This window comes from Humulus lupulus, chromosome 6, assembly GCF_963169125.1.
Source record: "Humulus lupulus chromosome 6, drHumLupu1.1, whole genome shotgun sequence".
NCBI lineage: Eukaryota > Viridiplantae > Streptophyta > Magnoliopsida > Rosales > Cannabaceae > Humulus > Humulus lupulus.
The window spans coordinates 138,071,316-138,083,590 of record NC_084798.1 but is presented as its reverse complement, the minus strand read 5'-3'; the positions used below and the strand labels follow the sequence as shown (position 1 = coordinate 138,083,590).

The following is a 12,275-nucleotide window of genomic DNA, read 5'->3' as shown; positions in this document are numbered from 1 at the left end:
ATCCATTTTTTCAAGGGATGGCCAACTATTTCGAGGTTGCTCCCTTCCAAATAACACCAAACGGGTATAGAGTGCTTTCTGCTCTCTATATCCTGTATTGCTATAAAAAGTGGTCTGTTCCGACGCCACACGAGATCAACTATCTATTTGATCTTAAGTCCAACCCCAATCACAAAAACATGAGGTTCTTCCATTTTTACCACTAGGAATCTGCTCGCACCTTCCTGAGTTAGACTACCTACAAGTCTAACGTAGGAAAGTACTTCCAGGAGTACTTTTTAACAACTGACCTAGTCGCCAACAACCTGGCCTTCACAGAAGGAGGTAAATCATTGATTCCTTGGTGGTTCAATTTCCTTTTCCTTTAGCTTTTTCGCATATCCCTTAAAACTTTGATAACTTTCAAGTCCATGGCACCGACCAGCTCTTACTCCAAAGATGGAGATACGAGCAACATCTTTGGCCAGGATGTCTGATATAGAGAAGAGTGTCAAAGAGCAGGTCACAAAGGCCAATCTAAGGCTGGTTAACCTTTTGGCCCCTCACTAGGACGTGAGGGAATCAACCGCGGGGAGTGCTACTGGTGGAGAAGCTTTCGACCAGCAGCAAGACGTGTCACAACCTCCGAGAAGGCCAATGGGAGTAACTATGAGGGAACCCTCCAGCACCTCGCGAGCAGCTACTACCCCTGCTCCTTCAGGAAAGGGAAAAAAGAAGGTTTCTGAACACCCCGAGCCTATTGTTGAGACTTCAGATGAGAATGGTACAGATTTCTCACTTTTAGATAGATTGCTCATTCCCTATCATTTATTTGACGGGGACGAGAATTTTAAATACACACCTAATTTAAATTAAGACTTCTTCATGCCAGAGAGTGAGTGTAGCAGTGGTATAGTAAATATTGTAGCGACCAGTAGGTGTAGCTTGGGTATTTTACATACAATTCCTTTGCTTTCCTTTCTTTGATTCAGCCAACATTTACAATTATACTGTATGATTCTTCGTATGTTTTCTTCCTTGCAGACATGCCTGCGAGCAGGAAAAAGTCAAACAGGCGTAAGGATGGAGAAGGCTGCAATGACCCATCTGTAAAGCGGGCTCGAACGGAAGACCCTCCTGCACCAACTCCTACAAAAGAGACTACTCCCCCTCTAGGGCCTACCGACCAGACTCCCCCTGAAATCAGCAAGCAGAATCCTCCAGCAGCCGCCAACCCAAGTGCTACTGCTCAACCAGAAAAAACTGTGGTCGAGGAAATCTTGAGCTCCGCCTGCACTTCGGCCAGCGAAAGGCTGAAGAAACTGTCCATACACAGGCGATGTTTGGAGACCATCGACAATGCTCTCACCATGCCGCTCGACCAGCTCCTCAACCGTGGCCTAGCCAAATTACTCACTGTAAGTTGTTGCCTCTACTATTTTCTGATTTGTTCATCCCTCTGATAGATACTAACAAACTCATTACTTTTATTTTCTAATTGCACAGGATTCTGACCGTGGCACCGGTTGGCGCTACTCAAAGGAGATGGCCGGCAAACAAGCTGAAGAGATCAAGGCAGCTGAGGAGAGGCTTGCCAAAAAGCACAAGGCAGTCGAGGCCAAGCATGCTGAAGAGCTGCAAGCAGCTGAGGCTAAGATTGCCAAGCTTGAAGAGGATTTGAAGAAGAAAGAGGACTCTATTGAAAAAATTATTACCTCCAAAGATAAGTATAAGGAAGCCTCGCTGATAAACTACCGAGAAGCCCACAAGCTTCAGACGGAGTTGGAGATTAGCTGCAAGGAGGTTGCTAACCTTGAGGAGGCCAACAAGCGCAACCTGGAGAAATATGAAGGAGCAGCGTTCCAGTGCTTCTACATGTTCTAGAAAACAAATCCCAAGGCTGACTTTACTTATTTACCTGATACAATAAGGGAGGCAGAACTGGCGAGGTATGCTGCTCGCCTGGAAGAGGAAGAGAATGCTCAAGGGTCCCCTGAAATATCCATGGCAATAAGCATTGAAGATGTCAACGACAATGCTAGAGCCACAGTCGACCAACAGCCTCAAGAGCCTCGGTAGAATCCTTCGACTGCTGCATGATTGTGTCTGCTTTTCTTTTATCTTTAAGTTGTAGTTTAAGACACACGAACTACGATTTTTAGTGTCAATACAATTTATACTTTTATTGCTGCACAGACTGCTTCTCTTTTAATTGACAATTACATCCGAGCAGTGAGTGCTCGCGGTGTAAAGGATTTCGCTTTTGATATTATAATATTTGCATTTTATTTTAACATTTGTTCACATGACCGAAATTAGCATAGCACTTTGGTTTGATTTAACAAAATAACAAAATTTTGAAAAATACTCTAAGTACCGTAGTATGCTTTCACTTATTTTGCTTGTGTTCTTACATACCTATTGATATGCTTTGCTTACTAGATACCTTATATGCCCCCCCCCCCCCAAGTGATTGAGGAGCTTTAGGTCCTCGGTCACTTTCCTTGACCAAGACCTGTTCGAATATTTCTACTCATAATAGAGATTTAAAAAAGATAATATAGCAAAACAACACACATAATGAGAAAATACTTGTAATAAACACAATAGTTGGCAAGATTGACTGGCTGCGCACAGTCCCTTTTATTTCTCGTAATAAATGGACAATCGTGTCTGTACGAGTGATAAAAAATATGATCTTACACTTAAAAGTGATCAGTCACAAGAATGACTGACCCTTGTTCGTAAACTTATAAAAAGTAAAATTAATATATGCCAATTCTTTAAGATGAATTGGTCACTGATAGTACTTACGAAGGTGTTCTCCATTCCAATAGTGAGGAATGAGAACTCCATTTAAGCGAGAGAGTTTATAAGTTCGTGGATGGAGGACTTCTTCAATTTGGTATGGTCCTTCCTAGTTGGATCCGAGTACTCCAGTAGCTTGATCGTGGGTGTTAAGGAAAACTCTTCTAAGTACCAGATCTCCCACATTAAATTTTCTTTCACGTACTTTAGAGTTGAAATACCAGGTGACCTTTTGCCAGTAAGCCACTACTTGGAGTTGGCCTTGCTCGCGCCTTTCATGGACCTAATCCAACGATTCCATTAATAACTGACTATTAGAGCCTTGATCGTATGCAATCCTCTGATGTGATGGTGGATCTAATTCAACAGGCAACATAGCTTCATATCCATATAGGCCAAGGAGAATGGAGTATGGCATGTTGCTATTTGATGGGATGCTCTGGCCATGCCCCTTTTGCTTCTTCAAGCCTTTTCTTCGGAGTGTCTTTTAGCGGTTTATTGGCTGCCTTGACTTGCCCGTTTGCCTGTGGGTGAGCAACTGAGGATAAGCTTTTGATAATTCCATGTTGCTTGCAAAAATCCGTGAACATATCACTATCAAACTGCGTGCCATTGTCTGAGATAATTTTTCTTGGTAATCCATAGTGACACATTATGTTTTTGACCACAAGGTCCAGCACTTTCTTGGTCATTATAGTTGCAAGTGGCTCAGCTTCAGCCCACTTTGTGAAGTAATCGACAGCCACCACAGCGTATTTGATGCCGCCTTTTCCCGTGGGTAAAGATCCGATGAGGTCTATTCCCCATACTACGAATGGCCACAGACTTTGCATCTGCTTTAGCTCATTAGGGGCTGCTCGGGGAATCTTGGAGAATCCTGACACTTGTCGCATTTTCGAACAAACTCCATCGAGTCTTCATTCATTGTTGGCCATAAGTACCCTTGCCTTAGGATCTTCTTTGATAAACTCTGCCCCCAGCGTGATCTCCGTGGAAACCTTCATGGACCTCTCACATCAATTCTATTGCCTTTTCCTTTGAGACACACCTTAGGAGTGGCATTGAGTACCCCCTTCGGTATAGAATTCCGTCGACCAGGATAAACTGAGCAGCCTGCCTCTGGAGGGTCCTTGCTTTGTTTATGTCCATAGGCAACACTCCATGCGTTAGGTACTCAGTTAAAGGTGCCATCCATGAATCTGTTGTCTGAATTACCAGAGAGGTTTCTTCTGTGTTGATGCTTGGCGCGGGCAGTCGTTCAACGGGCACTATGTTCAGCGTGTCAGCATCCTTCGCACTCGCTAGTTTGGCCAAGGCATCAACATTTGAGGTGTGGTCACGAGGTACTTTCTGGAGAGTATAGCTTTCAAACCGTGCCAACAAATCTTTTGCTTTATTCAAGTAAGCGACCATCCTCAGACCTCGAGCTTGATATTCACCAGTAATTTGATTAACCACCAACTGGGAGTCACTATATATTTTGAGCAACTTTATGTTCATGTCTCTGGCTAATCGTAACTCGGTGAGCAGTGCTTCATACTCTGCTTCGTTGTTGGACGTTGAGAAGTTGAATCTGATTGCGTAGTGGAATCGATGTCCTTCAGGCGCCATCAAAATCACTCTGGCTCCACCATGGTGCTCATTACAAGAATCGTCTGTAAACAACTTCCATGAGGGAGTTTGGCTTTGAGGTTCAGGCTCTTCTGTCTGCTCGCTGTCTGGAAGCCCAATGAGCTCTACGACGAAGTCAGCCAAAGCTTGTACTTTTACCGCTTCTCGTGGTAAGTAAGAAATTTCAAATTGCCCATGTTCAACCGCCCATTTCAATAATCGGCCTGCAGCTTCTGGCTTATGCAGAACATGCCGTAGAGGCTGGTCGGTTAAAACTGTGATTGGGTGAGCTTGGAAGTACGGCAGCAGCTTTCTGGAGGCTAAAATCAAGTAGTAGGCTAATTTTTTAATAGGCGGATACCGCAGTTCTGCTCCTATTAGCGTTTTGCCTACATAATCAACGAATTTTTGCACATTTTCCACCTCTCTTACCAAGACAGCACTAGTAGCGTATTCTTTGATCACCAAGTAGATGAACAGAGTTTCTTTTTCGACCGGCTTAGATAGAATCGGTGCCTGCGACATGTGAGAATTTAAGGCTTGGAAAGCCTGTTCGCACTCCTCCGTCCATTCGAATTTCTTATTGCCTCTAAGTAGATTAAAAAATAGGATGCACATGTCTGTCGATTTGGAGATAAATCTACTTAGAGCAGTAATTCTCTCGGTTAAACTTCGGACATCTTTTATTTTTGTTGGCGATTTCATATCAACCAGGGCCTTGATCTTTTCAGGATTAGCTTCAATTTCTCGTGAATTTACTATAAATCCCAAACATTTCCCGGATCGAACCCCGAAGGAACACTTGAGGGAATTCAACTTCATCCGATACATTTTCAAGACGTTGAAACACTCTTGTAAGTCCCTTACGTATTCTTCTGCCTTTTTTGACTTAACCATCATGTGATCAACATATACCTCAATTTTTATACCGATCAACTCCTTGAACATGTCGTTGACTAGTCGCTGCCAAGTCGCACTAGTCTTTTTCAAACCGAAGGGCATTACTTTGTAACAGTAAAGCCTTGTATCAGGTGGGTGCATACTGATTTGATTGTACCCAGAGTATGCATCCAGAAATGATAGAATCTCGTGCTCTGAAGTGGCATCCACCAGCTGGTCGATCCTTGGGAGTGGGAAACAATCTTTCAGGCAGGCTTTATTAAGGTTTGTGAAATCGACACATGTTCTCCATTTACCATTCGACTTGGGTACTAGTACGGGATTAGAGACCCACGATGGATAATGCGCTACCCTGGTGAATCTGTTCTCCTTTAGCTTCTTTACTTCTTCCTTTAAAGCTTTCGATCTATCTTTGTCAAGTAGCCTTCTTTTCTATTGCACTGGTGGAATACTTTTGTCTATGTTCAGGACATGGCTGATGAATGCTGGGTCTATTCCATCCATGTCATTATGCGACCAGGCAAAGACTTCCTGGTTCTTTTTAAAAATTCCACCTGCTTTTGTTTTGTTGTTGTCTCTAAGCTTTTACCGACCTTCACAACCCTGGTCGGATCTGCTTCATCGAGTTGGACCTCTTCGAGGTCCTCGATGGGTCCTACTTCTTCATCAAAATCCCCAAGGCGAGGATCCAAATCCCTATCCTCACTTTGGGCAACACCCTATTTGGTGACGCAATCACCTGATTGGGCTTATATTTCATTGGTCGTCTGCAACTCTTTTCCGGCGGCTTCCCTCGATCCACTACTATAAAAGTAGTGAGTAATGTCCTGTTCATAGGCGTAGTTCCTATTGTAACTGGGATGACAATGGACCCTGTTGGCACGAGCCCTTCGCCAGAAAAACCATATATGGTTTGGTTGCACGGCTCCAGGTCCTTGACAGAAAACTTCATCCTCTCCAGTGGAGATTTATACAAGATGTTAACTGAGCTCCCTGTGTCGACTAACACTCTTTTAACCATCATCTTGGCTATCTGCACGTCAACGACCAATGGATCCAAATGTGGGAATCGTACATGGTGAGCATCATCTTCAGAGAAAGTTATTAATTCTTCCTATGTTTGAGCTTTTTTAGGCGCTCGCTCTTCCACATTCATCATCTCGATGTCCTGGTCGTAGCGTAAGGTCTGGGCATATCGCTCCCTTTCCTTCCCACTATCTCCTGCAAGATGTGAGCTGCCACAGATGGTGAGAAACGTACTTGCCATAGGAGTTGGCTGTAAAGGTCGCGAGCGCTAGCGTACAGGCGCCTGCTCGTTGCCTCCTTGAGCCTCTCACTGAGAACCTCCTGTGGCTCGTACGTACCTCGTCAAGTGTCCCTGTCTGATAAGGAACTCAATCTCATCTTTCAACTGGTTACACTCATTAGTGTCATGACCATAGTCGTTGTAAAAATGACCAAAATTTATCGTATCTCGCTTGGAGATATCCTTCCTTATAGGTATTGGTCGCTTATAAGGGACATTCGAGTTGGTCACCTATAGACCTCTGCCCTGCTCTCGACAAGGGCCGTATAATTGGTGAATCTTGGATCATACCTATTGCCTTTCGGGCATTTATTTTTGGACATTAATGGCTCATGGTTTGCCCTTTTCCCACCATTTTTACCGTTCCCGTTCCCATTGCCTTTGCCGTTGCCATTGGGTTTATCTGACCCGTTGGTGGCTTTGGAGGGATCTTCCTTTGGTTCGTTGTCTTTTGCAGGTGATTTCCCCTCGTTGCAAATCACATCCTTGAGCTTGATGTATCGATCAGCTCGATCAAGAAACTCCTGGGTCTCCTTACCCCATTCTTTCTTAAGCTTTTCAAGAGGGGAGAAATGCGCCTTACTCCAGCAATCAGGGCCATCATCTTTCCCTCATCGCCCATTGTCTTAGCTCCAATCGCTGCTCACATGAAATGCTTGACGTAATCCTTTAAAGATTCTCCCTCCTTCTGGCATATCTCAACCAGCTGGTTGGCCTTAGTGGGGTGTAGTTGGTTGGAATCTCTCTGCCGGCGGTCCATGTCTTCCTGCCGCTCATTCAATTCCTGAAGCTGATGCTCGATTTCCCTCTGTTGTAGCGCCAAGGTCTCTGTCGCGTTCTCTTGATTGGCCCTCAGATTGGCCAACTTGTCCTGTAACATACTCAGTATTGTCCTCAATGTTTCCGAGTCTATTTCTTCCTCCTCAAAATCCAAGTGTGGCTCATTTTCAGCAACATTTTGGAGGAGGAGGTTGAGTGGATGCAGCGCCAGACATCTATTTAGCTCTCTTGGATGTCTTTGCCATTTGATCTTATTGAAGTTTCTGATTGATCTCTCAATGAAAGCACCAAAATGTTGACCCTCGATTTGGGCAATGACACAGAGTCAAATAAACGACAAAGAACAAAAGGAAATCAAGAAGAGAATCAAATGGAAAGCAAATGACACAAACAATTTATAGTGGTTCGACCCCAACTAGATGGTAATGATCTACGTCCACTAAGTGTTCTTAATGATATTGAATCTCATTATTGTTACCAATGAACTAGGGTTCATGAGTTTCACAAGCCTTGGGAGGATTATAATTTCGGTGGATAATCACATTATGCTCTTTCTCTGAATACAAAGATCAAAAGTTCAAAAGTCGCCTTCTTGAGCCCTCTCATTCTTATTTATAGGCTCAAGGGGGTTACATGGGCCGATGGGCCTTAATTACAATTAAGATTAGCGTATCAAGGTAATAAAAGGAAATATAATAAATGTACTTATTACAAAATTGCATATCCCAAAGGAAGTAAATGAAAGTATGCGACCAGACTGGTCGCACTTAATCGTGAGACTTGATTTGAATCAATGATTCCCTGATCGTTGGCCGAGCAGGATTAATTCGCGTGAAACTTCCACGTGCCAGCCACGTATAAGAAAATCTTGCCACGTCATCAGGAGTCGTTTTTTTGGGTAAACACTACTGTCTTGGGAAATCCTACCATGAAATCCATTGTGATGTCCTCCAACTTCCACTTTGGGATATCTAGAGGCTGCAATAGCCCTACTACAAGAAAAAATGCTTTTAATAACACCGAAAATGTGTTATCAAAACATACGATAACACTTTCTGATGTCTTAAGACCGACTATGTTATCGTAGGTCAGGGTACTTTGCATAACACTTTATCAGTGTTATACAGATGTGTTATTGTACTGTCAACGATAACACAATTTCTGTGTTATTTTAATATATAGATAAGTGTTTAATTATGTTATTTATAGTCGATTATATAACACTTTTTTTGTGTTATACTACACTTTAGCATAACACTTTTTTTGTGTTATACTACACTTTAGTATAACACATTTTTTGTGTTATACAATACTTTAGTATAACACATTATTTGTGTTATATAATGAAGTTTGCATAACATAATTCTTTGCATAAAAAGTGTTATTGTAATAGATATTATAACTCAATTTTCGTATTATTGTTATATTTAGATATGTTTAAATTCTCATTATATATTTTATTTATATAACACTAATTTATTCTATTATATTTTAATTTTTTTTTATATAATTAAATTAGTTTTCTAATATATACTAGCATCATCAAATGAACTTCATTTTCAAATAACAAAAAGTAAGAACATTCAACATTGAATTAACAATCCACAATTTAGTTTAAAAAATTCAACACTGTCATCAACAACAAAATATTCTTTAAATATTCAAGGAGTCTAAAAGTTACTACTTTCAACACAAATAAATTAACAAAGTTACTACTTTCAAGGAGTCTTAAGTATCCTTTTATACTTCGCTTGTCACATCTGCAAAATAAACAAAGAAATATTTTATTGTTATTATCTAGCATCACAAATTACTTCAAGAAAAATGCTATGGAAATTATATCCAAGAAAGGACACCACATACAAAATAATGGATTCACAACTACACCAAATCAAACAAAAACCATTCTACTTCGAAACTACTCGGAAATGAGCCTTTTACTTAAGAGTGTAAAAAACCATAATTTCCCAGTCTCCACATAAGATATAAAGGAAATACTAGCAGATTTTTCTTTTTTGGTTTCATCAGGTTATGACAGGTTAGCAAAAGAAACAATTAACTGAAGTCGCACAGAATTGATTAGCATCTGCTAGTTTGGTAAAGTTGAGTTCTTTTCACCATTGTCAAATCTACCAATAAAGCTAAGATCAAAAGATTTATACAATTCTAATTAACATAGCTAAAAGTCAATAGTTCTATTGTTACTGTCACATTATATTCATTAGCAAAGCAACCATAAGCTTCTGATGAATGTTAATTAAGAAGTTCAAAAGCACCATCACGAACTTCATCATATGCCATACAACCTTTAATGCATATACAACTCCAAAAGAAAACAAAGCAGAAACTGGAGAAAAACAGTTCCTCTACTTTCACATCTTTTAAATTTCTTTCACTGTATTGATGTTATCATGTGTTGATTTATTTTAAGAGTTCCTTAGGAAGTTGTTGCCTATTATGATAAATATTAAAAGCCAGTAGCATGATCAGAATCTTCTATCGACCCTAATTTTTTTATGTTTTCTCCTTAAGGAATCAACTTTTCAGATGATGCCAATACCTCATAAAGCTTAAACTAGTACTTAATATATGAAGATAGGATCTTTCTCCTCTATGATCATCACTCTCAGGCTCAGCTGTGCCAGAAACAACTTATGTTATTTTAAAATACGAAAATGACCATTATATATATGAAATTGCATAGCTAACTATAGCATTATATATATTATATGATAGGGAGCATATGAGTTAATGCAGAATTAAAAGAAGTCAAAGAATTAGAAGAGAGGAGGAAGACACTTGATGTTCTGGCAAAAACAAAAATTAGTTACTCCTATTGCCACTGCTAATAAACTTATGTGTGAGATATGAATATGAGAGAAGGCATAGCTCCATACCTAGGGAATCTGTAGAGTGCCAGAGGTGTTGTTGTAGTAGATTGTTGCTGCAGAGTTTTATATGTTTTTTTCTTTCTGATTCTTTGATCCCTGAAAGTGAATAAGAATGACCATGACCAATTAACCAACCAAATCAAAATGCATATGAGACAAAAAAGCACAGAAGAAAATCTTACTATCAATCAATATCAGCTTTACCATTCTTAGTAATAGAATAGGAAACAGACCTATCATGTTTTGACCCAATAAAGCTCCATGACTTAATCGATTTTTAATAAACACATCTTCTCACCAATTTCCAAAAATAAACTACCACTAACTATTATTATTTTACTTATGCCAAATACATAAACCATCAAAAGGAGCATGTGCACAAACCAGTACAGTTAACAAATTCTTTAGGGAAAATAAAATAAAATAGAGAAGATAACATCTTGAATACATCTTTTCCCCTACATTGTTTCACTTTCAAAAAAGAGAAATCAAGTTAATAATCAATAAATGACCCTGAAAGACAATCATTATGCAGACAATACATCCTATGCTCCAAATATCTATTGCAGGAGTGTACTGAAGACAAAAAGTAGAGGTCTTAGACTCTTAGTATTAGAAAAAAGTACTAAACAACCATATACTTGATATTTTTTTTTTTTTTGAAATCTGAACACTGAAAAATGATCTTCATTATGAACAATCATTATTCAAGACAATAATAAGAAAATAAACCAGCAAAATAAAAAAACATCAAGCAAACAAATTCTGTAGTCTGAGAGCATAGCATTAACTAAAATAACTGTACAACCTGAAAACCAAACATGTACTAGATCAGAAAACAGGACAATCCTCCATAACAACCTGGAAATGTTGAAGGGATGGCCAGTTGAGTCAAAAGTATGGGAAGAAATGATTGGGAACTTCTTGGCTTCATACCAATTAGCAACAGTACTAAAACATTGTGCACCACACACACAAATAATCATAGCAGAGAATGGTGATTATTAATAGGGTCCTATTGAATATATTTCAGTTAACAGTTAAAAGAGCAAAGAAAATGATGTTGTGGTGGATATGAAAACTGAGAATAATAAGAAGAAAAATATATTCTTCAATGCTTGAAGCTTTGAACTATGAACTTATAATGTCTCTTGTGTGGTGTTTCTTGAATCTGTGAGCTAAAATGAGAATTCATAACCAAACAAAATCTGAGAAGACAACTAATTGAACTAAATAAAGAAAAAGAGCAAAAATTCTCAAACAAATTGATCTCAATAAACACTGGTATATATATGAAAAATTAAAGCAAGGTGAGCTCTTGCCTGGTAAGTGTCAATTGGAAAGAAAAAAAAAATATAAAGATGACCTATTATGAAAAGCAAATTGGAAAAATAAGAAAGAACGAAATACTGAATGGTATGACATGCAATTTAAGAAACAGAACCATCATTTTTTTAGACACAAATTCATTATTAACCACCATAAATAGTTTGAAGAAAACAAATATTAATTGAAATATGGTATCATATATATAAAACTATATGTTGCTTACTGGCCAGGTCAGTCAACTAAAGGCTACTGTATTAACATGTGGCACAATATATGTAGTTTAAGCTAAACCCATGATATTCCTCCACGAGAAAATAGTTTATCGACAAAGTTATACATATTCTTATTCATTTCCATTTATAAAAATAATATGACCATATTAATAAGGAAAGCATCTCAGAAGATTAGAACCAAAGTTATATATATATATATAATATAATATCATTTCCTCTCAACAATGCAAGAATAAGCAACAAGTTTTGGTAATGTGAAAATGAACCAAGTGATGAGTACAATTGGGTTAGCTAATTAGCTTTATTTATAAGCTGGCTAGCCGATCAGGAGAATTCAATCAAGATAAGCTCAAAAACAATTACAGGTCTTACATGAGCTCAAGAACAAGTGAAGAAGCTCCCCCACCACCGTTGCATATGACACCAACCCCTTCCCTT

The 12,275-nt window shown here is 39.3% G+C and overlaps 1 protein-coding gene and 1 long non-coding RNA gene across 2 annotated transcripts; one reads left to right on the top strand and one right to left on the bottom strand.

Annotated features, from left to right (window-relative positions):
- Window positions 1-648: 648 nt before the first annotated feature.
- LOC133785488 (uncharacterized) lies at window positions 649-1,863 on the top strand. The gene is made up of 3 exons (XM_062224717.1): window positions 649-763; window positions 1,024-1,397; window positions 1,486-1,863. Exons 1-3 carry the CDS (start codon window positions 649-651, stop codon window positions 1,861-1,863), a joined length of 867 nt encoding a protein of 288 aa, XP_062080701.1.
- A 7,124-nt stretch (window positions 1,864-8,987) lies between these two features.
- On the bottom strand, window positions 8,988-12,275 carry LOC133784208 (uncharacterized). The gene is made up of 3 exons (XR_009871200.1): window positions 12,210-12,275; window positions 10,282-10,371; window positions 8,988-9,144 (listed from the first exon to the last, which is right to left on the bottom strand). It is a non-coding gene; the product is annotated as an uncharacterized LOC133784208 (long non-coding RNA).

What these genes read in the sequence shown, in the direction of transcription:
- LOC133785488 (XM_062224717.1), top strand. Translation starts at nt 649, where the DNA reads ATGAGGGAACCCTCCAGCACCTCGCGAGCAGCTACTACCCCTGCTCCT. An exon ending in TGAGACTTCAGATGAGAATG is followed by an intron (nt 764 to 1,023) that starts GTACAGATTTCT and finishes TCTTCCTTGCAG; the next exon opens with ACATGCCTGCGAGCAGGAAA. An exon ending in GCCTAGCCAAATTACTCACT is followed by an intron (nt 1,398 to 1,485) that starts GTAAGTTGTTGC and finishes CTAATTGCACAG; the next exon opens with GATTCTGACCGTGGCACCGG.